The sequence below is a fragment of the Tachypleus tridentatus genome, chromosome 13 (genome assembly GCF_004210375.1).
Source record: "Tachypleus tridentatus isolate NWPU-2018 chromosome 13, ASM421037v1, whole genome shotgun sequence".
NCBI lineage: Eukaryota > Metazoa > Arthropoda > Merostomata > Xiphosura > Limulidae > Tachypleus > Tachypleus tridentatus.
Window position 1 is genome coordinate 127,092,152 of NC_134837.1, and position 24,353 is coordinate 127,116,504.

General features: G+C 30.9%; 1 protein-coding gene and 2 long non-coding RNA genes across 8 annotated transcripts; 2 read left to right on the forward strand and 1 right to left on the reverse strand.

Annotated features, from left to right (window-relative positions):
* The first annotated feature begins 23 nt into the window (after window positions 1–23).
* Window positions 24–8,043, forward strand: LOC143236285 (uncharacterized). The gene is made up of 4 exons (XM_076474557.1): window positions 24–253; window positions 476–817; window positions 5,711–5,917; window positions 7,879–8,043. The coding sequence occupies exons 1-4, from the start codon at window positions 38–40 to the stop codon at window positions 8,041–8,043; spliced, it is 930 nt and encodes a 309-aa protein (XP_076330672.1). The 5' UTR covers window positions 24–37.
* Window positions 2,618–22,198, reverse strand: LOC143240909 (uncharacterized). Of its 4 annotated transcripts, none has more exons than XR_013022023.1 (4): window positions 21,892–22,198; window positions 20,706–20,783; window positions 16,898–16,950; window positions 2,618–8,377 (listed from the first exon to the last, which is right to left on the reverse strand). It is a non-coding gene; the product is annotated as an uncharacterized LOC143240909 (long non-coding RNA). The 4 variants fall into 4 exon arrangements; XR_013022024.1 differs by lacking the exon at window positions 2,618–8,377 and adding an exon at window positions 9,322–9,416; XR_013022022.1 differs by lacking the exon at window positions 2,618–8,377 and adding an exon at window positions 9,322–9,416 and having other exon boundaries at window positions 16,876–16,950.
* Window positions 9,607–14,402, forward strand: LOC143240910 (uncharacterized). Of its 3 annotated transcripts, none has more exons than XR_013022027.1 (4): window positions 9,607–10,443; window positions 11,299–11,476; window positions 13,780–13,981; window positions 14,356–14,402. It is a non-coding gene; the product is annotated as an uncharacterized LOC143240910 (long non-coding RNA). The 3 variants fall into 3 exon arrangements; XR_013022026.1 differs by lacking the exon at window positions 9,607–10,443 and adding an exon at window positions 10,468–11,060; XR_013022028.1 differs by lacking the exon at window positions 9,607–10,443 and adding an exon at window positions 10,468–10,888.
* Window positions 22,199–24,353: the final 2,155 nt, after the last annotated feature.

Consider the following 24,353-nt stretch of genomic DNA (forward strand, 5'->3'; position numbering starts at 1 on the left):
CTTGGATTTTAAAAATGCTTTTAACTCAGTGGATAACATGATTTTAATAAAACATTTGAATATTCTAAAAATATCCTTGAAGTTGAAAAAAGTGATTATTGATTTCATTCAAAATAGAGAAATTTTTATAGAAAGTATAACTAAGAAATATAATAAAATGATTCCACAAGGATCTAGTTTGGATCCTATACTGTGGAATCTATATATTGATGGGATGTTAAAATTAAAGAGTACAAATAATGCAAATATACAAGCATTTGCTGATAACACCATTATATTAATGATAGCAAAAGCTTGATACTAATTTACATCTTTGCCTGAAGATATACTAAATAAGGTTAAAAACTGAATTTTAGAAAATAAATTACAACTTAATATAGATAAATCAAATTTTATTTTAATTTATAAAGGTAAAAATATCACTCATATACCTACAATTACTATTAGTAATAAAAGAATTAAATTTACTAAACAGTTGAAATACCTAGGTATTATAATTGGCATGAAATTAAACTGCTTATTGCATCTAAATTTTGTTAAAAGTAAAATAGTTAATGTCATTCAAAAATTAAAGAAGATTTCAAGAGCCACTTGGGGTTTGAAACCAAAAGTAATGAAAGATATTTACATATTAAGTATCGAGAAAAAGATAACATATGGATATGAAATTTGGTTTGAAAATACAGAAAGAATTAAAAGTAAAATCTTACAAATTCAAAGAATAGCAATATTACCCATCGCAAAAACTTGTAAAACTGTAGCTAGTTTAACACTCAATACATTAACGGGTATTCCCCCATTAGATATAAAACTAGAAGTTGGTGTTATACTATATAAATTGTTTTTTCTTAATCAAAATATTAGAATAGAAGAAGAAGTAATTGAAGTAGAAAATACTGAAGTTCTGACGGAGCTAAATTTCACTCCTTGGATCAACCGCAGTTTTAACTGTTATTATGATGAAGATTTAAAACAATTTAGTAATAAATTTTATACAGACGGTTCAAAAATTAATAATAAAGTTTGATGTGCTTATATATATGTTTATGATGATGAAATTAAAAAGGAAAGTCTGTTTAGATTAAATGATAATACAACAGTATTTATGGTTGAATTGTTTGCAATATTTAAGACTATTGATTTCATGGTTAATGATAACATTTATCAAGCAGCGATATATTCTGATTCAAGGTCATCATTAATGGCACTTAAATAAAGTAAAAATAATAATTATTTAGTTAATAGAATTAAAGAACACATTATTTATAACAAACTTAGTATTACCTTTATTTGGGTCAAAGCCCACAGTGGGATCAATTATAATGAAATTGTAGATCTTAAAGCTAAGGAAGCCACACAGAGAATGGAAATTTATGCTAAATTTGGATATAGTAAAACAAATTAAAACAAAATTAAATAAAGAATTAGTAAGTAACTGGCAACAGAGATGCTTCTGTTGGTAGATTCACCGATAAGTATTTTAATACAGTAAATTTTTAATAGATGTAAAGGAGATCTTTATATAAATCAAATTTTAACAAATCATGGGGGTTTTCCAGAATATCAATCAAGAATTTATGGAAAAATCTAATTTATGTCCCTGTGGAAACATAGGAATGCAAGATCACATAATTTTATATTGTAAAAATTATGAATATATAAGAAATATTTTCCTAAAAATTATTTAAATTAGGAATTTAAGAATTTATTATTAAATGTGGGAGCAGTAAATGGTATTAAATGTATTATTACTAATATATTGGAAAAATTATGTTGTAATTAGTTTGATTTATTTATTTTGTGTTTGTTATTAAGTATGTAACAATCTTGTGAGTTGTAGAAAAAAATTAGTATTATTATTGTTATAATTATTGTAAAAGGAAAATGTTGAAATTTCTGTGATTTATTCGTTTTGTATTTGTTACCAAGTATGTAACAATTTTGTAAGTTGTAAAATAAATTTACTATTATTATTGTTATAATTATCGTAAAAGGAAAATGTTGAAATTTGATTTATTCGTTTTGTATTTGTTACTAAGTATGTAACAATCTTGTAAGTTGTAAAAAATTAGTATTATTATTATTGTTATAATTATTGTAAAAAGAAAATGTTGAAATTTGATTTGTTTTGCATTTGTTACTAAGTATGTAACAATCTTGTAAGGTGTAAAAAAATAGTATTATTATTATAATTATTGTAAAAAGAAAATGTTGAAATTTGATTTGTTTTGTATTTGTTACTAAGCATGTAACAATCTTGTAAGTTGTAAAATATTATTATTATTGTTATAATTATTGTGAAAATAAAATGCTGAAATTTTTGTGACATTTATTGACTTTTGTTTGTTGCCAAGCTGGTAACTTATAATACATTGTAAATTTTGTAAAAAAATAAAAGAGAGAGAGAAATACAAGAGGGTATGTTTTGGTTATTTCACTTGCAGTGTTCAAAAATCTGTTGAGACTGATACATATTCACACAAGTTTATATTTGTTTCTATCTACTGCAGTAGAGGTTTACAAATCAGTTACCTAATAATAGGCACTTCTTTACAAGTCTACAGTATTTTTAAAAGTTACGCAACCACTAGTATGTGAACACTATACAAATTGCACACAGCAATAACATGTAGAAGTTTTTTTTAATTTATAGCATCTGAAGTACATGTACAGTTACAAGTTTCCCATCATTCTAAATATAACATTTTGTAAATAAACAATTATTTATTCCTTAATCTCAATCACCAATGTTGTATTTGTTTTTATTTTTAGAGTGTATGAATGAGTTTTACTCAACTCAAAGCATATTTTTTAGATTTTTTTACTCACAAAGTTTTTCTACGTTTATTCAGCTTCTTAAATTAACAAGTGCAATGATTACTGGTCTACTTTAAACCTTTAAATGTTATGATTATTGCAAATTTATGCTCTAACTGCAATGAATTAAAAAAAAGCATTTACTATTTCTGTTATCAAGCAAAAGTTATCAAGAGGTAACAAATAATACGTTATAATATGAGATGTTAAAAATCAAAGACTAAGTTGATACTTAATGTTTTCATAAAAATGTAATTCCAATAGTATACCAAAAACAAAGTTTAAAACAGTGGACTGTTACAAAGTGTGGAAAACAGATCACTGACTGTGGCTATTCACCATTGCACTTTGCTTGCTGATGTATTTTGTTATCACATTAGTAGCATCTAATTGGCCGAGTTACTATGTTGTGTGTGTTGTTTTTTTACAAACCTCATAATCACATATATTATTATTACATACAAAACAAATACACAGTTATATACAATTCAATGCACCTGTAATTGCTTGTACTACCTGTAATTGCTCATATCAAAGGACACACAATAACATAACATTGTGAACAAGGATGAGCAAGTTTAGTATAAAATTGAATTGACATCATTATGAATAACATACTTGGAACAATCAAAACTTTTCTTTCTCAACTCACCCTTATAAAATGACAACAGATTTAAATGGATATTTTTGGCTAAACAAATTTTCCTAACAGTCATAATTCAGTATTTAGCTAATGTAATCAAAAACATACACTGCAAGCTGTCATCTTTCCTTAATCCTTTTAAGAAACCCTGTACAAGAATTTACAGTTTCTGATTCATTGGTACAGGTTTTTAAGTGATAAAGAAAATAGTGTCAAAACCTAATGTCCATAATGGTTGAACCACTGGACACAGAAAATATAAATGTCTCACTGTTTCAGTTTCTTTACAACAAAGTGTACATAAGCCAGTATCATGTTTTTGCATATGAACAAGTTTATTGTTCGTCACTGAAACATTGTGATAAAATAAATAATCCACATCAGCAAACACAAAACCTTTAAATGGGTGATAAGTATATTTATGTGTTTTTTTCCAGTTAGTATCTCTTAAAATATCTTTCCATGCAGTAATTTCTTCAGTAGCATGGATGGAGTTCTGGTATATTAACTTAATCAGTTTTCTAACAGGATGATCATTTAAGTGGATAACATTTTCACCATCTGAATCACACATCTCAAAAATAAATTTTGTTGTACCTGTAATTGTGGGAATCTCTCTTTCAACCAAGTCTTTCCATTCTTCTGGAATAGCATCATATAACTTTTTGTAATACTGTCTGACTTTCTGATACATCCTGACATAACTCAATAATAGTTTTCAAGGGAAGCCAACGAGGGACAAATTCGTAAGTGAAGTCCCTCAAGCAAATTAGTCCCAACTAATAAAATTTTTATAAAAGAACATGCTTAATCCCATAGTGGGAACAAAAACACTGAGAAACAGTGGTTGCCAGAGAACAATTTCTGTGTTATTTGTTAAGATTCTACAACACTTAACAAGCATTTTACATTACTCTGATACTTCACAATAAAATGTAGGAACATTCATCATGTGTCGTGGGAGAATGTCACAATACAACACATAGTGCCGAGATTTAAATCACCATACTTGCCAAAAAGATGGGCAAAGAGGATAAACAGAGATGTAAATGTTATAATCTGCTGATCTGAAGAACCATTTTAACCTAAAAGCCTCCTTTTTCATCTTTGTTTCTTAAATTGAAACCACCTTTGTCTTTCAAAATTTCTTAATGCACTTTATGTTCTCCACCATCCCATATAAACCGTAAAATATCTTGTTTAATTGTCAGATAAGTCCTATTTTCCCCATCGGCAAGACCATCAGACAATACCAAACAGTACTGGAAGCTAACGAGTTCACAAACATAACTTTTCCTTTCAATGACAGACTCCGGTTCTCCAAGCAACCAATAAGAGTGTTATTGTCTGACAATACTTCCCAGTTCAGATCATGCATTTCTGCAACATTTGTATGGAACTGAATACCCAAAATTTTTAAAGGGCCATTTCCAATAGTCAATTTACCCATTTTTAATTCCTGGTTATCAGCTAATGAGCCCAACCACATATCTTTACTTTTATCCCAGTTTACTTTGCTACCAGATGCCCATTCATAATAGTTACACGTTTCCTGTATGGCAATAAGAGAGTCAACGTCAGACAGTCATCTGAGTATCATCAGCATGCAAATACACCAGTGAAGTAGAACAGATATTATTGTATTTGAGAGAAATACCTCGAATTTGTGGGTTATGTACCAAAGCTTCTCTGAAAGGTTCCACACAGAGAACATACAGTAATGCAGATAAAGGGCATCTCTGTCTTATCCCTCTAGAAACAATAAATTCCTTTGTCAGATATCCATTACATTTAACGAGACCAGTGATGTTGGTATAACATAATCTTATCCAACTGCAATAGTTGACACTGAAGCCCATTTGAGAAAGAACTGCAAACATGTATGAATGGTCAACTCTATCAAATGCTTGCATTTGATCAACATAGATTAGAATCCCACCCTCACACTCTAAATCCAAATATTCCATTGCAGAACGTAACGTCAGTGGAGTGGTAATGATATCCCAACTAGAAACACAACATGTCTGACCTATAGAAACGACACTAGTAATAACACGTGACAAACGCAAGGCCAGAACACGGGATTATTTTGTACGACAGAGACAGCAAAGTTGTGGGTATCCAGTTTTGTAATCTGGTATTGTTGCCTCCCTTAGGGAGCAAAACTATTAACCCTTTTCTCATAACTAGTAATAGCTGGTTTTGCGAGTGCATCTGATTTAACAACTTAACATAATTGTCCACAATTAGAGGAATAAAAATCTGGAAAAATTCTGTAGTGAAGCCATCGAGACTGGAGATTTACCACTCTTCATTCTTTTCAATGCATTTAACACTTCCTCCGATGAAATGGGAGCTTTGCAAAGTTCTCGATCGACGGAAGACAACTTTTTAGTTAATTTAGACACGAATGTAAACCAAGTCTCTGTCAATATCGCTGCATTTATAGAAGTTCCGGTAATAAGAATATACACAGTTTAAAATATCTGTTATAGTTGTACAAGGCACATTATTTTCATAATACAATTTCCGGATATATTTTTTACTCTGTCTATTATTTTCTGTAAGAAGAAAGTACCGTGTACTCCTTTCTCCCTCTGCAAACCATTTAACACGTGCCCGAACTAGGGCTCCTTCTATACTGGCTAGCTGTGGATCGTTTATTTGTTCTTCAAAGTAATAGGCGCACTTAGGATCACGCTGAGCGTCTTTTGACAAGTAATTGTTCTCCCTACGTAATTTTGACTTAGTCTTGCAAGCTTATATTTACAGGTAACAAGATAAATATCACTACGTAATTAATCGTAACAAGCAGTTACGTCATTTTTATAAGTTTTTCTGCATTTACTTTTTTCAATCAGTAATTCAATATTTCTAGTATAGTTCACATTCTCTGGTAATTTATTATTAAACAACCAGAAAAACTAATTGTACATTCAACTATATTATGATCACTGTTAAGAAATGAAACTTGGCCAATTTTCGTAAAACGGGATAGGCTTTGTTGAGACACCAGTATTTTATCTATACGAGATTGACACAAATTACCACAGATTATTCTAGACCAAGTGAATTTGAAGTTAGTTGGAAAACTATAACGGAAAAGATAAACTATATCAAATGAATTTAAAACTTCATGTAATACTGTTCGGGATCTGTCATTAACAGGGGCGTAGATTTTTTTTACACACGATGGGGGGTATATAGTTTTAGCAACCACTTATGTGGACTATTCAATTTGCAAATTTGTAATATCTGATTACGTGAACCTGAGAGCTATAAACATGCAGTCACAAAGTAATCTTGTTGCCACGATACTTGTATGTATACTTAGGCCTACTGACTGATACTTACGAACTATCACTTAGATCGAAAAGCTTAGAAGCACGCCTATATTATATGTACGTTTGAGCTACTAAAAAAGCCTACATCTAGGCCTAATTATCTAATTAAATTGGTAAGAACACGAGAATCACAAGAACAAACACAATTTGTAGGCCTGTGATGTAATAAAACAGTTCAACAGACCAAACTGTAGGGGGAGAGGATGATTGTATGGACCATACCCCCCACATAAAATGAAAGGGGATGTATACCCTTCATCCCCCCAGGATCTACGCCCCTGGTCATTAATGTGATGAAATGGGTTTTTATCTAACCTTTCGTTTAAAACACAATTGAAATCGCCCATTATAATGAAAAAATCAGAAAGTACATCAAATTTTAAGTTATTGAAAAATGAACAGCGTTCTGCAGAAGAATTTGGTGCGTAATTATTAACTGTAAAATGTTTAGCACTACAAGTAAATGACAAACTTATCTTACGACCTACTCCACTAATATGATAATTAATATCTAAACCCCTGCGAATAAAAATCGCAACACCTTTTCTATGTAATTCAGTATGGTCAGTTAACATTTCCCTCCACACTGTAACTTAACATGATCAACAAAAGCATCATACCAAATGTTTCCTGGAAGCAAATAATATCATATTTTCAGTGATGACAAGAAAACCCACTTGTAGAGAAAAATATGTGTGTAAAAACGGCTTGTTTGGGTTTAGGATTTTATTATTATTTTTAATATAGAGGAGCGAACACGGATGATCGAAAAAGGTTGAAACGTTGTTCGTTCCTCTAAAAAAAAAAAAAAATTCTCAACCCAAACGAGCAGTTTTAACATAAATGTCGTATTTTCTGTTTTAAGGAAAGTTAAAACTTTTTCTAGCTTAAATACATCAGATAACCCGTTAACATTAACAGTACATAATTTTAACTGGAAAACTATGTTCTGTTAATAATATCTTTCTTAAGTGTTTCCTGCTATTCATCTTGAGACGAACCTGTTTTACTTTTGTATTTCCTTATGGTTTATTTTTATCAATCGATATCCTTTTTCTTGTTCTGTTCGTGCAGTTCAAAACATTATCTTATTTTCCATTTTCGGAAGAAATTACTACTTCTGATTCTGTAACAATGTCGGACGTAATCTCCAACGATTCTTCTTGTCTCGTGTTCTCAACAAACGATTGTACGTCCGGAACTTCAGTAATTAAAACAGGCGATTCCACTTCTGTTTGAGACGCGATGTGGGTGTAAGTGAAGTCAGGAGGCGTTCCTTTTTCGACATCAGTAAGTTGATTATTAGCATAAATCCAATCTCGCGCAATATTTCCGATCCCTCCACATTTCTATTTACGTTCAGGTCAGCTGCTGTACAAATGATCATCAACCATACATTACCCGATCATTGTGTTTCATGTGATATAATGCAGCCTTTCCAACTGGATCTATAAGGCATATAGCATACGGTAAAGATACACATGTTGGTAACTGAACGCGTACATGCCTAATTCCTGTATAGCTACCATTAATACGTTTCCACAATTTGATTGTCCGTTATGTATTCTTGTACCTGAAAAAATGAAACAGTTACAACTTTGTTAGCGACACCAAGTACATCACAAACCTGACCGTTGATAACATCATCATCATCCATAGTTGGACCAGCATTATTCTGCAAAACAAAGGTAACTTTTAATCCTCCCGGTACTGGAACGATTGATGCATCACTATATTCTGCACATATTTGCCGATATACATCCCCATAGTCAATATTATCAAGACACACACACAAAAACAAAACAAAAAACAAACAACAGAACGCTTCATACACGATTTCATATCACAAATCATCACCCCTCATTATTTCACCTTCTACCCCTTTAGAGGAAGGCATAATGGTCCGCACAATAAACAAATCGTAATATTAAATCTAACAGCAATTAATGTAGCTTATCTAACTCAAAGTAATTAATAACAGAACAGAATTTAAAAAAAGAACCTCAACGGAAAGAAAACTAACTTCGAAAAACTTCAGAAATGTAAATACGGAGCTCACACGAAACACGTCCTCAGTAAACGACGAGGGCAGCGCTTTCAACGTGGTATAAACGATGATGAATAATTATTATGCAATCTTTACGGAGAACAAATATTTAAATAGTACCTATTGTAGTCGTCAACACGCCACATACAAATTTATATATATATATATATATATATGTTTTGACATGTCCAGAGAGAAATAAATCTAATTCACATAAAGGTATGGGAGTCAGCGCAAAAATAAATTTCACAGTAATAGGATATTTATGAATTTAAAAACTGCTGTTTTTAAATGTATAATTTTCTCTACAGGTAGGTTTTTTCTTGTTATTACGGAGAAATATGATATTCCCTGTATTTATTTGCACAAATATAATCGACTATTACTAGAACGTAGAATGAAAAACAAAAACATTAATAGGGAAAACAGCTATTTATATCCTTCACCTTGCGCCAAGAATTAAAATGTGGTGCCATACATGATATATTCTTTATTTCACAATTTCCTCTAAATTACAGTAGTTTCGTCGAATTCACGGGTGAACAGCGCAGCTTGGGAAAGTACCCTAAAAACAGGAGAAGAGACCAATTATAGTTCTATAATGATTACCAATTATATTTACATTTTATTTATTTTTTCTAATAAATATTTTTTTTAAGTTTAGTTGTCTGTTTTCTTACAACAAAGCCACATAAGGCTATCAGCTGAGTCCACCGAAGGGAATCAATCCACTGATTTTAGCGTTCTAAATTCGTTGACATACCGTTGTACTAGCAGGGGACAGTAGTATATGACATGATATACAGTAGAAATACAGAACTCTTACACTTAATATCGCGTTATTCACCTGTAATACGTAAAGATTTACACACGAAAGAAGCTATCAAATATCGCAATACTTAATTTAAATGCTCAAAAAGTTACAAAATGATTTACGTAGTACTACGACACTCACATTAAATTCATGAATATTTATAAAAAATACATATAATAATGCGATACGTAGCCTAAACTCACGAAGACTTACATATTTATCAATACACATAATATCGCGATACTCATCCTAATTAACATACAAAAATCCTATGCATAATACTATATTACGTATTTTAAGTTAGTGACGACTTAGTAGATTAATACATCATATAACGTGATTGTTGCTCAATCTTATACGAAAGCTTACAGAAATAGTACGCCTTATACATGTATTAACTATTAGTGCGATGAAATATTGGAAAATGAGAGATCTGCGACTTGATTTTTCATTTTTTGTTTTACACATAAAAGTAGAAGAAAAGTTACCTTTAATCCGGTAAATAACTTGTATATAAAAGATACGGGTTTAAACGTTAAAGAATTTAATAATATAAATCTAGTTATAAATTATAACTGAATGCTTAAACTGCTACAATTAAAGTTTATTTATATATTCACCACTAGATAGAGCAACAATCAAGAACGAGTTCTCATCGTAGTATCATAAACAGCTGATTATTTAGTTGTCTTCATAATTATATTACGTGTCAGTATACTGTAAATTTTACAAATGTCCTTGTTGAATGCTATCCTACCTGAACAGTGGCTTTCAGAACGTAAAAAAATAAAACAGTATTAGAGATAAAAAATAGCGAATTTAATTATAATGAACCTATTTTACTGCAAAGTGTTTAGCAACAGATTTCGGCATGTGTATGGGGTAGTTTGTGAATCTAGGAATAAAAGAATGAAATTATGTAACCTTAAGACATTGATGCAAGATACAACTGACGAACGGAGATTAAAGGGGAAAGCAAAGATGCAGTTTTTTTGCTACATGTAGGGGCTAAATACGTAGGCAAAGGTTGGAAAGAGAAGGTCATTAATACATACGAGGGGGTGAAAAGTATTTAAAGGAATCCAAAACTTTTTTTGTCAGGAATATTACCCAAAATTAACTGTGGGTATGAAATTCACTAGAGCTCATTGACGGGCTTATACTGGTATGTAAAAATGAACAGATTGACTGGCTGGACTTGAATGATCAACTGAGTGCAACATGTGAGCTCTTTGGAATGGATGGTTTACATTTAAATAGGATGTGGGTTGGCTTGTCTGCTGAGACTATTAGTAATATTTTTGAGATGTAAGGGAAAACTAGACGATGACGAGAGTCATGATAAACTAAATGAAAAAAAAATAAGAGGCTGAGAAAACGTAGCAGAAGAAATGGGTATGAAATTTACAAGGATAGGCTTAATTGTAGTATTGTAATGCTAGAAGTATAAGAAATAAAATTGATAGCTTTATATAGTGCTGTTAGGAACATAAGATTTTGATATAAAGGGAATAACTGAAATATGTTTAAATATAGATGATTTTAATGATGAAATTAATAAGAAACTTTACAATGAGGATTTTGGCTGTTAATAAAAAAAAAGGGTTGTAATTATGGTTGATTTTAATTTCAGACATGTAGATTGGGAAATGCTAGAGTAAAACTGTGTAAGAAAGATAACACTTTGGAAAGAACTCCAGAAGGCTTTCTTTACCATCTAGTCAAGGAACCTACTAAACACTGCTGTTGTTGGATGTATTGTTACCCTTAAATATAGAAATGATCAAGTTGAAATTTTAGAACATCTGGGAGTAAGTAATCATTGCTAGAATAGAATGTATAGTTTTAAATCTGATTTTAAAATAAATTATGGAAAACGTTTTTATCTTGTTTGAAGATCTTATAATAATGTTTAGTTCGAGAACTTCCATTCTGACATCTTTCTTCCTACATGAGTTGAACATACACTAAATGCTGTAAAAGTTGTTTTTCAAGAAACGACTATTCTCTGGAAAATACTTTTTGTTTTGTTATCAAATTTATATTTTGGTATGCTTTATTTACTTTTGTAATGAGGTATCTCAGTTTAATTATTTTCCTCTGGTAAAAGAAAGAGCAAAGCTAATTGCAAGATGAATCTACAGGGTGTTCAGAAAGTCACTGTGCAGTTTTGTAATGACATTTTATTCAGTCTATTTCAAGCCTGCAACTGATAGCAGTGTTTAGAAACAAAATAAGAAGGATCCAGGCCTGTACTGATGTCAACGGGGGTCACTTTCAACATTGTTTATAATTGTCATTCATATTTACCTCCTGTATTCTATATTGAAACATGTCTGTTAATAAATATACAAGTGCACAGTGACTTTCCAAACACCCTGTATATTTAGTATTACATAAAACAACAAAGATTATGAAGCTCAGAGTAAAATCTAAGTTCACAGTAGTGATATCTTCAAGATTACGCTCTCCTGTTTAGCTAGTGTTTAATAATTTTTGGATGATTGTTAATTTTGTGCCAATATTTTGCTGTGATTATATCTGTTAAAGATTTCATTATCATAACTATGATCATACCAGTAACAACATGTTAGTCTCTATTGTACTTGTATTGCCCAATGAGGTAGTGTTCATTTACAGACTTAAAGTTCAAACTCTGTTGTTTAGTTCACTGCATTAGACACAGCAGAAGGCTTTGCTCTAAAACAATATATTGAGCCAATATTTTGCTGTAATTCTGTATGTATTAAACATTTTCTTAGTATTGCTGTAATCATACCACTATGATTATGCTTGTCTAAATTTTACTTATAAAGTTCAGTGAATATCTTTCCTTCCAAAAAGTAAAAGCTGTTAAAGCTTTATCATGAAAAGTTTAGTAGCAGTTAACAAATGTGACTTAGGCTTAAAAATGAAACTCCCCCCCTCCTCAGAACAATAACATTTTGGTAATTTGTTTTCCACAACACAAATTTTAGATATTCCACAGTATGTTCGTCCACACATCTTAAGACTTGTTTTCGTTCCTTTTTCAAAATTTATTTAGTTCTCATGGCTTCAATGATTCAAAATCACTGAAGATATTTAAATTGCCAATTACTTGTATTACTGCTTGAAAATAAAGAAAGATGTGTAATCATTATGAGTATTTGAATTCAAGTTCACCGTAATGGATCCCAAGTAACTGAATCCTTGTTAATTCTTACCTTCACTACAATAGTTCTCAACATTTCATGTTTCATCCTGTTAACTGAACCCAATTTCCTAATTACCTTCACCATAATGGATCTTGACATTTAATGTTTTATATTTAGGACATAACTAATTGATGTAGAGAGATCTAAAAAGTAATGGATAATCATTTTGTTAGTATTAAATGAAATCAACATCACAGTGATTCAAGACTTTACTAGCAAGTGTTTAGGTGTTACAATGTAAATAAGGCGAGGGATTCTAGTGTGTTTACTGATATGATTAAAACATAATATTGTTATTATTTGGTACAGTTTTCACAGTACATGTAAAATTAGGAGACATGACTTCTTTTACGATGTAGGCAAACTTATTTAGTGACAATTCTTTATTAAACTTTATATTCCGTATTACTTTAGTTCATAATTCTATAAAGTCCTAATTCAAAATGCAGGGTCCTACTTTTTTAATTTCTACTTTGCTATATCTTAGATCATAATCCAACATAAAATGAAGCAATGGACAACTTCTATGAATGTCATTACCATGCAGGCTGGTTTTAAAATCATTTTAAACCATTAAAACAATTAGTGTTTTGTGCTGCTGCAAGAGATAATTTTAAAAGTACTTTGTAAATGGCTTCAGTATTACCAGACCAAGTATAAGTACTTAAAAATATTTACATATGATAGTTATATTCACTTAAAAATTCCTGAAGCTCTCTCTAAGTTATCAACTCACAGATACAAGCACTACTTGATTTTACATATTTTCAACAAGATTAGTTGTTAGTTTTATCATTGTCATTAATCTTATGAAAATGAAATTGATTGTTATTGTAACCACCAGTTTCATACCAATGACAGAATAAACAAAGAATTACACTTATTAATACAAGTTTAAATAAAGATTTTTCTTACAGACATGTTTCATTAAGAAGTTTTTAAGAATGAATTGCTAGCATTACTGAACACAGATGTTACTCAGCAAGAACTTAAAATGTGAACAAGAGTTGGATATGTTGAAAAGTTTGAGGATAAATATTCTCATGAAATCAGGCTAAGCGATATTTGAAAGAAGCACAGTCATGCCACAGAGAACTTAATGACCAGTTGGAAGTATCAGTAAGGATCATTTTGATTTAATATGAGAAATAGTACCTTGTTTCTTTTTAACATAAGTGAAATTTGAAACGTTGTTTTTGCAATTTGTAAATAAATATTTTGTCTGTTTATTGAGTTTTTCACATAAATTATTTTAATTGTTATATTTATTCATTTATTTCAATTTTTATTTTAAGGATATTGGAACATTTAAATGAACTAATTGTATAGTTTTTTTAACTATAGTACTAAGATTTAATATTCTAGTCTGATGGTTGTTTATTGAGAAGTTTTAAGTATTTTTGTGAAAGTGAATAAGTAAACTCATGTACAATAATTTGTATTTATAAATGTTAATAACATTATTGTAATGAAGCCCCTGTTGTATTTTACAGGCAATGTCTTTATTATATAAAATGGTTACCACCTCATGTTATAATAATGACTTAGCTGCTGAACTTTAAACCATCAGAGAAACTCAACAAGAAACTGAATGTAAAAAGAAACAGTTTGAAGGTCAACTACAAGAGGTGGGAATGAATTTAGAAGGTCTGAAGAGAAAGAAGGCTGATGAAGTACACTATTAGTAACATTTCACTACAGAAAACCCTGCTGGTATTTAGAAACATTGTTGTCATGTTGCGAGTCAATAAATAACTTGATTAGTTTCTTATGTAGCTAATTTTTGTCTTTATGATGAAATGCTATTAATTTTTAACTATTACACAATTTAATGTTCATTAAATAAGGAGATGGAAACTTTCTTGAAATTTCAATAAATAATGTTTTACAGTTGGTTAAACACAAAACAGACATACACTGTTATTCTGTAAAAGCTAAAATGTAAGAAACTAATCAAGCAACATACAATTTTTTAACATTAATAATTTTTATAACACTCCTCTATAGATTTACCGTGAGAAAAACTTCAAAACTGAATTAATACTTTTAATCAGTTTTAGGGTAGATCTTTATCTGTATCTTTTACATAACTGGGAGATTTTATAGATTTACATGTACTAGGAGAAACAGATGGGATCATAAGGTATGCTTTTATCAAGGAGAGGAAAGTTATAGTTGTAGATGACTCTCCAGTTATAAAAAGTAGTGTGTGGAGTATATAGGAGCAACAAAAATACACTTATGCTATCCAGGAGCAGGAGGTACAGGATACAGCTAAAAGAACCAGAGAGATAGTTAAGGATTCTAGTAGCAGCACAGTTTTGGTGCTAATGTTGAGGACAGTGATGCAAGGAAAGATGGATCTAAGGAGCTTATTGATGGGTATAATTTAGGTGTTAGTTTGATTTTGTCAGGGATATTGTCAAAAAGAACGTCTGGGAATAAGATATTAAGTTAGTCACTATGGTTGAATGCTGGGCTTTGATCAGTATGTAGGGATGAACAAATAGGTTGGCTAGATTTGTAAAATAATTTTAATGGAAAGGTTAATGTTTCTGAAGCGTAGGCTTACACGTAAAAAAGCAGGAGCTAGCATGTTAGCAAAGGCTCTTAACTCAGCTGTGGTGGTAAATTTAAACTAGGGCTAGACAGAGGTGAGGGCTATGATATTAGTAAAACTAGAAACATAATTGATAGGAAAAAGTTATTTAACTAATTGTTTCTATTGCAATGCTAGGAATATTAGAAATAAAGCAGTTGTGGAAACTGAGGATTTTGATGTTATGGGTATCACTAAAATGTGGTTCAATATAAACAGCTTTGAATGATAAGATTTTTCCAAAATACCAGGCTACAGATTAGTTACTAGAGATAGAGTATGAAAAGCAAGGAATAGCTTTATATATGAGGATGGAATTGCATCACGTTGAGTTACTGCATATTAAAGAAAACAGCAACAAGTTTCGAGTCAGTTTGGGTGATTGTTAGTAGATATAGATAGAAAAGTCTTGAAATTGAGATTTGTTATAGACCAGAAGATCATAATGTGGAAGTTAATCAGAAACTGTACAATGAGATCAGAATGGTAGCTGAAAAAGATGTTATTGTGAGAGACTTTAATTTTAAGAGTATTGATTGGAGAATTTTGAATTTGACAATGAAGGGGATAGGTTTTTGAAAACTTATAAATACTTTTATATACCAGCTGGTGTCAGAACCTACAAGTGAGGATTTGTTTGTATTGTTTGTTTATTTTTGAATTTCGCACAAAGCTACTCGAGGGCTATCTGTGCTAGCCATCCCTAATTTAGCAGTACAAGACTAGAGGGAAGGCAGTTAGTCATCCCCACCCATTCCACACCTCAGACTACTCTTTTACCAATGAATTGTGGGATTGACTAACATTATAATGCCCCCATGGCTGAAAGGGCCAAAACTGAAAAGTACTACTGAAGATCTTACAAAACAAATATACAGTAGTGTTACTTGCATCTAAACATAAATACTGAGGTTTTGTCATTATTTTAATAATTTCTCTGGCACGCAAAGCATAAAAATTTTCTTATGATTATTTTGGTGGATTCATGAAAACATTCCAAGTTATATTAATTTCATTCTTGAAAATACAAACATAAAAGAACCCTTACATTATTTACAGCTGAACAGAAAACAAGAAACAACCTTAAAAAATTACAAGTAATTACATGTAACATTTCCTTTTAGTCATTAAGAAATCAAAGTAAAAAATAAACAAAACTAATATGCTTACATACCACTATACACACACACACACACACATACACTTATATACACTATAAACAGGTATTTGATATATACATACACATACACACACTTGTATACATATACTACTATAAACAGGTATTTGATATATATGTACACACACTTATATACACATATCACTATAAGCAGGTATTTGATCCATATCATCTTGAATAAAACCATAAAAAGTACATTTTACACAACCAAAAATTGGTGAATTTCACATCCCTTACTTTTCTTGTTCAAGTGACCTACCAGGTTAAAAGTCATTATGCACACAAGGTTCAACAGTGCAGCAACAAGAGCTACTGTAACCTAAAGAACAAAACATAATTTATTAAGCCTGTAAAGAAAGAGCTACTGTAACATGAAGAATAAAAATCATAATCTCTTAAGTCCATAAAGAATCACTGCATCAAGAGTTACTGTGATAGAGAATATATATGTAATAAACAAAAACTGGGAAACAAGTCAATGTATTCTCTGTTGTTCATAATTACACTAATGTTGCCTTTATCAGCTTTCAGAATTTTAATGTTTGTATCTTTCTTCAGATTATACATTCACTTTATTCCACTGTTTGAGAAGTTATGTTTCAATTTACAATTTTAGTTAAGTAATAGTCTTGTTAGACAATTTTTAAATAAATTTAAAATAGTTTTAGGGGACTTAAGAAAACACACTTTGCTGTAGCAAACTACAACTGGAGTCTGGCAGTTAAAGTCCAGATTTCTTCATACAGTTGGAGGTTGTTTGTTCTTTTACGGAGTGGTTCACTAAGTCTTCACCTAGATTTTCTAGGCAGCAAATTGTTTTGTGAGATATGATAAAACAAAAATCATGAAATCTGCAACTGATCAAACAACTCTAAAGTTATGCTTTTTTGTGGCATCTTAACCCATTTTATAATTACTAAAAATGGACAATTTCACAATTTTTTGTTTGTCAATGTTTGAGACCTGTACAAAAATATCTTTCTACCAGATACCATGTAAATTGGTCAAAATATGGCTGAGTAAATGATCAACAAATATCTCTAAATTATGCTTTTTTCGGATCTCTTACCACCCAAAAAGAATAAAAAAGGATTCGAAATGGGCAAATTTAGCTATTTTTGTTTGTAATTGTATTGAGCTCATGAATATTTACATTTGTGCCAGTTGTCTTCTAGACTGCTGTAAATTTTACCACACAAGAGCCCAAAATATATATTTTTGGGTTGTTTGAATCTGACCCCTTAAAAATGCCTAAATAAAAAAAATGAAAATACTGACTGGACATATTGGACCAAAGTATGACCCTACCAAGTTTCAAGATAATCTGCCAAGATATGTAGGTATAGCAGTCAACTGAAAAGGGTTTGGAAGAAGATGAAACAACAGAAAAACTATATCTCTCTCATGATGATGATGAGTCCACGTGAAGTAAAAATGTATCTCAAGATGGCTGATATGAGTATTAAAACTCTTTGTTAACCTGAAGACCTAAGAAGGTTAAAACATTGTTCTCTAATTTATTTTAATAAAAGTTTTAATACCCATACCAGGCATCTTGAAATACAGTACACCTCTCTGTGGAGACATAATTATGAGAAATATTTGTCTCGAATGCTATACTGCAGAAAATTGAAAACTGGATTCACTGAAAATAATAAGAAATCCTCCCAAGTTTACAAAGTACATCTTTTAAAAACAATTTTACTTTAAACATAGAACCAAAAATCAATGACCATGAAATTATAAAAGTCATCTTAATTTAAGAATGCAGCCTTACTCTAAAACAGTACCACCTGTGGTACTAGGATATCTCTATTAAGCCTTTGAGTGATCTCTAATCATTTGGGAAAAAAAACCTTTAAAAGTAGACTCATTCTTGAAACACCACTGAAAACCTTTCTTGTAAATAGATTGGACCACCAAAAGATTGATAATAAGCAAAATACATGATTTTATGATTGTTGAGACAAAATTAAAATTTGCTTACTTAATCATATTATTTTTATTCATGTTATTGTTGCACACAACTACAGCAAAATCGACTGAGCATTTTCAACCACAACATAGATATGCTATATGGAATACTGTGAATATCCATGACTTACTTAAAAATTAATTATTTTTCAGTGAAAGATGCTTTATGTGGTTATAAGTACATAACAGATGCAACGTTGCTCTGAGTGGCTGCTTTTATACTGGACTCATGTTAAACAAGTCACAAAACCTTGATAAATAATTACTTCAAAAGACACAAATCTTTATTTAAAGAGATATTTTAAACACACTTGTTTTATTTGAAAGGGCTGTTTTTCTACTGGAATAATTTTATACGTGTCTAGTGGGGGTCGTGTCTCACTCTAAACACATATTTTCTCATTGCTGTGCATTAAAAAAGTTAACTTAGCAGATAATTAAAAACTAGGTATTTAAAATCCACAAATAGGGTTCACAAAAAAATGTAAGCAAACAAAACTGTAGATCTATTGCTGACAGCTTACTCAAGCAACAAATAACCATTTTGATTACACTATAAAATTGTTCCAAATGATATTTATTGTGTTACAGGACTCCACTGAGATTTCTGCAAGAAACTGACAGTACTTTTAAACTTACTTCCCCATCCTTAATTATGTCATGCTGTGATATTTTCCAAGTCCTTCATTTTTAGCCATCAAAAAATCCAGTATGTGCATTAGTTGGAAACTACAGCTTGTGCAGTTTCTAGTGTTTTTATTGGAAACAGATACAACAAAATTAGGGGATTCTGATGATGGATATTGTTATTCAAGCCACTGTTGTTCATCATTACTCAAGTTCATTTCCCTGGCAATATTTCAACAGGTGTTTGACACTGGATGATTACCAATAACAGATGTCACTATTCAATATCACATTGGTAATTCTTTCTACTGTTTTTTTATTCTTAGAAGTCGTCACAAGTACATATTCAGTATTTATTACCACTGCATATATCACTCTTTCATATAGCTTTTGCAGTTTTAAATAGGTAGTGGTTGTAAATGTTATTGATAATTGACAATTTAGCAAAGTGTGCCACTGAATGAATTATTTGTGTTGCCTTATTCTAACAAACACTTGTACACAGCAGGCTGTTGAAGAACAAACATATTGTTATGTAAGCCTATCAAAGTAAGCATGTGACTGTCTATGTTGCACTAACCTTTGTTGTATTATATTTAAAGAAACATTATTCCATTCTGATGAGATTCCTTCGTTGCTGTTCATCTTTTGTTACATAATAGTACAAGCTGATGGAAGCTAGTCATTATATTTGTGATCATACAATCTTTGCCTTCACAATGGTCCTTTGAGAACAATTTTACAGTTTGTATGTTACAGTAAATACGTTTATTTTCTCTTGAACATTTGTTATTTATTTTTAATATGTGGTAAATGAGTGGAACATAAAGCATAAGCAACAGTAAACTGTTACAAAATATGTAACATTCAAATAAATTCACATGCACTTGTCAAGTTTAGAATGTATTCTCTATAAATGAATATAAAAAACAACTTAAGGAACAATATAATTAAAACTCATTCTAGACTGTCAGAAAAATAAACAAACAACATGAATCAAAATACAGAGTCTGTATTGTCAAGACTCTAAAAAAGTAAATAAATACAGCTGGAAGTTATGTCTGTATTATTTTCTTAAGCTATAAGCCTCTCTTTTAACTCCATGCCTACAGTACTTATCAAAATAGTTTGTTTACTTTTTAAGAGTCCCGAGTTGTCAGCTTGAAAATACAATTTTTATATTTTGATTCAACTTTTCTGACGATCCCCACACTCCTTCCCAAATTAATAATTTTTAATAAAAATGTACACACACACATATTACTGTATATAGATAAATTTCTCATTCCCACTGAAGACCACACACTGTTGCTGTGTTAAATGAAGTCTTCATTACCTATTGAACCTGTTTCTAAACTTCATTGGTCTCAAAATTGGTTCTTCTCTAAATATGAAATCTTAAATATTCACATAACTTTAGTGTACACACCTATATACTTCAAATTAATTCATAAATAAATACTCACAAGTCGTAACACCATAGACCAGGAAAATATGGTGTACGGTACTCGTCTCTTCCAAAAGGAAACACATGGTTTGTTTACCTGTTACAGTGTACATTACAGAAGCATTTAGAAAAACACATCAGTAAAAAACTAAGTTATGAATTTTTATAACTTATAAGAAATAAAGTTCAAACACGTTTAATACATATCAACATTTAATTAACATCTAAATTAAAATTTCCAGCTGTTTAAAATTGTAATACATAATGTACGTAACATAATAAATTGGAGACTGATCTGAGATAAATTATAATACATCACAATCAACAATTCCTCTAAAATTAATTTTAAGGTAATAATGAATCAGTGTCATATTGCAGCCATGATTAGTTTTACTTCTCTTTAATATCTTACTATATATAATTAGAGCATGTTCTTTGCATGGTGCATTATTAGAGTATTAACAGTAATTTTGTTACAGTAAATGTATTTACCATTAGTACTACATCTTGTTCTTAATCATTATAATAATAATGACATTAGTTTTCCAGCTACTTCTTACAGTTTGGCTTTATTCATTACTTTCTGTACTTACACATTATATCAACAAAGATATAATCAAACACACATGTACAGCCACAGTGAAGTCATGTTCTTGTTATCAGAGCATTTTTATTTGAAACTATGTTCTGCAATAAAGAAATAGTTGTTGCATAAGCTTGTTATTTTTCTAATTTATTGAATCTTGAATGTAGAAAGTGGAAAATTGTTTTATGGATTTTTGTGGTACCAGTCTTACCTAATTAGTTTGTTTTATAAATCTATTTTCATTAGTACGAGCTTTGTCATTACATTTTAATTATAAAGATTAATTTATATTGCTAGCTTATTACATGGAATTAAGTCCATCATAAATCACTTAAGCTAATTATTATCATGAGATATTTCTGGAATTACAGCCAAGAATATCACTAACTCACAACAATTTTTGAATTTCATCTTTCCTATTTCGCCATAACAGAATCAGATTCTTTCGATAAGGCTAACATTGGTTAGTGGTAACTTTAGGATTAGCTGGCTTCTTTTTAAAATATGTCAAACCGTAGTTAAGCTGTAACTTTTAGTTTAAAATATTAAATATATAAATATATGGTCAGTGCTCTCTTTCGCGAAATAAATTATTTTCATTATTTTGTTTAATACTCACAGTAATACATCAATCGATAGGCCTATATTAATTGTAAGGCCTTCCACGAAGATTAACTTCCCTTTGTTCTTTTCTTTGACCTAATTCCGTTTCGTAACATTTCATCTGCTAATTTTTGTTTGTCTCTCTACTTTTACTTTTCATTTAACACTATTTATTTATCTTTAGCGCAGATAGCCTTGTTGCTTTGCGTCATAAAACACTAAACCAAACTATTCATCTGTATTTCCTAATCGTCTGTTTTCTGTGTTCTACACATCAATAAATTTCCCGCGATTCTAAATTCTCGACATCAATGAGTTACAAACAACATATACGTCTCTTAGAAAGTTTCGTTTTTAAACTTGTCATAATGTTTACTTTAAATTAATTGATTGTGACTTTCATGTTACGAAGAAATTAACAACAGCCACACTTAACGGCCTTTTATATAATTTACTTGATAAATATATAAACGTATGTAATTATATTGTTTGTTTGTTTTTGAATTTCGCACAAAGCTACTCGAGGCTACTGTGCTAGCCGTCCCTAATAAGTAGTGTAAGACAAGAGGGAAGGCAGCTAGTCATCACCACCCACCGCCAACTCTTGGGCTACTCTTTTACCAACGAAATGTGGGATTGGCCGCAACATTATAACGCCCCCACGGCTGAAAGGGCGAGCATGTTTACCGCGATGGGAATGCGAACCCGCGACCCTCATATTACGAGTCGCACGCCTTAATACGCTTGGCCATGCCGGGCCGTTATGTAATTATATACATGTATAACTTATCCTACGTTACGTGTCCCGGCATGGCCAGGTGGTTAGGGCATTCGACTCGTATTCTGAGAGTCACGGGCTGGAATCTACGTTAAACTAAACATGTTAGCCATTTCATTCATAGGGGGTTATTATGGTTGATCCCATTATTCGTTGGAAAGAGTACTCCAGGAGTTGCTTTTCCTCTTGTCTCACACCGCTAAATTAGGGGCAGCCAGCGTAGATCGTTTTCGTGTAGCTTTGCGCAAAATTCAAAACAAAGAAATAAACCTACTTAACATAATTACAACTTCATAAATAGAGTATCATATTATCCAGTGCTTATAGTACACTGTTGTTTGTGTTAGTAGAAGCAGTACTAATCACTTTCATTCACATCATTCTTAAGTTTGTATACAACTACTCGAGGATCTGCACGACATTAGGTTCTAATCAGGTGTCATTAGGGGAGTATTTGACATATCATTCTTTGTTACAGGGGCCTTTACCTTCATTTCTTGTATCTTTAACTGAGATGTCCTTTGCCATTATTACTTCATCAAGTAACATCCTCTGACTCTGAGGTTTCTGTCTGCTTATCTCTTCCTCGTCAAAAGGTAATTCAATCTCACTTGAGTTATCGGTTTTTATTTTGTAACAGATTTACTGTTGTACATTTAGTGTAGTACATTTTCTTCTTTCAGTGTAATTTTATTTATTCTTATGACGTATACTGTGGGCTGTGTAATTGACAAGTCTGCCTGTTATCTACATTAATAGATTATTCTCGATCATAAGAATCAACAAAGTACTAGGTGTGTATGTAATGCTAGCGATTGACAATATTTTTGCCAAGCGACCTTTGGTGAATTTGCTAGTTTCGCATGATTTATATAAAAGCAGCGCACCAAAAGAGGAAAAGAATATTGTTATTGTACATCTACAATCAGTGTGTTATAGGCTTGGGAAACTGTAATTGTGATTAATGCACGAATCGGAAAAACTATAAAATTTGATCACCAATATTTATAGATTTCGAACATTACATATTGTTCAACTCAGCAACATTTAAGTTTCAGACACAACAAGCTTGGACTCATCAGTTAACCAATCCATCTGCAGGTCTAAAGAAGTAGGATTAAATAAAATACATAACGAATAAAACAGAATCCAAAAGAATTACAAGTGACAATTTTTCATGGAAGAAACCACAGTAACAAAGAGACTCTCGCTACTGGCAAGAGAGAGGTAATACAGTTTTACATCTTTAAGAACACAGTTTTATGTGGTGTTTCTAATCCAGTTTGTACCCGATGTTTTACGAAAGGATAATGCAAAAATACCTTAGCTTAATCTATGAAAAATTAATGAATGAATAAAATTGTCAATCTATGTGAAATCATAACAAACATAAACACGTGTTGTTCAGTGTTTTACTTATTGTGATTGGAATATTTTCACTCTTGCAAATTGAAATATTTGTGAAAAACAAACAATTTTATAACATATTTAATTTAAATAATTTATTTGTTTTTCATTAGAAAGGTGACAGATTTGAAGCTTCAATATGCTTGATGTGAGCGTGATCTGTTTCGTGGTTATTTAAAACAATTTTTTTGGCGAAAGATATCAACTTTGATTTCATTTATTTGCTTGTTGGTATTTTTCTGAAATAGCAAAGGTGATTCTAATTTATTTCACAAACCTTCATTAAAGCTCAT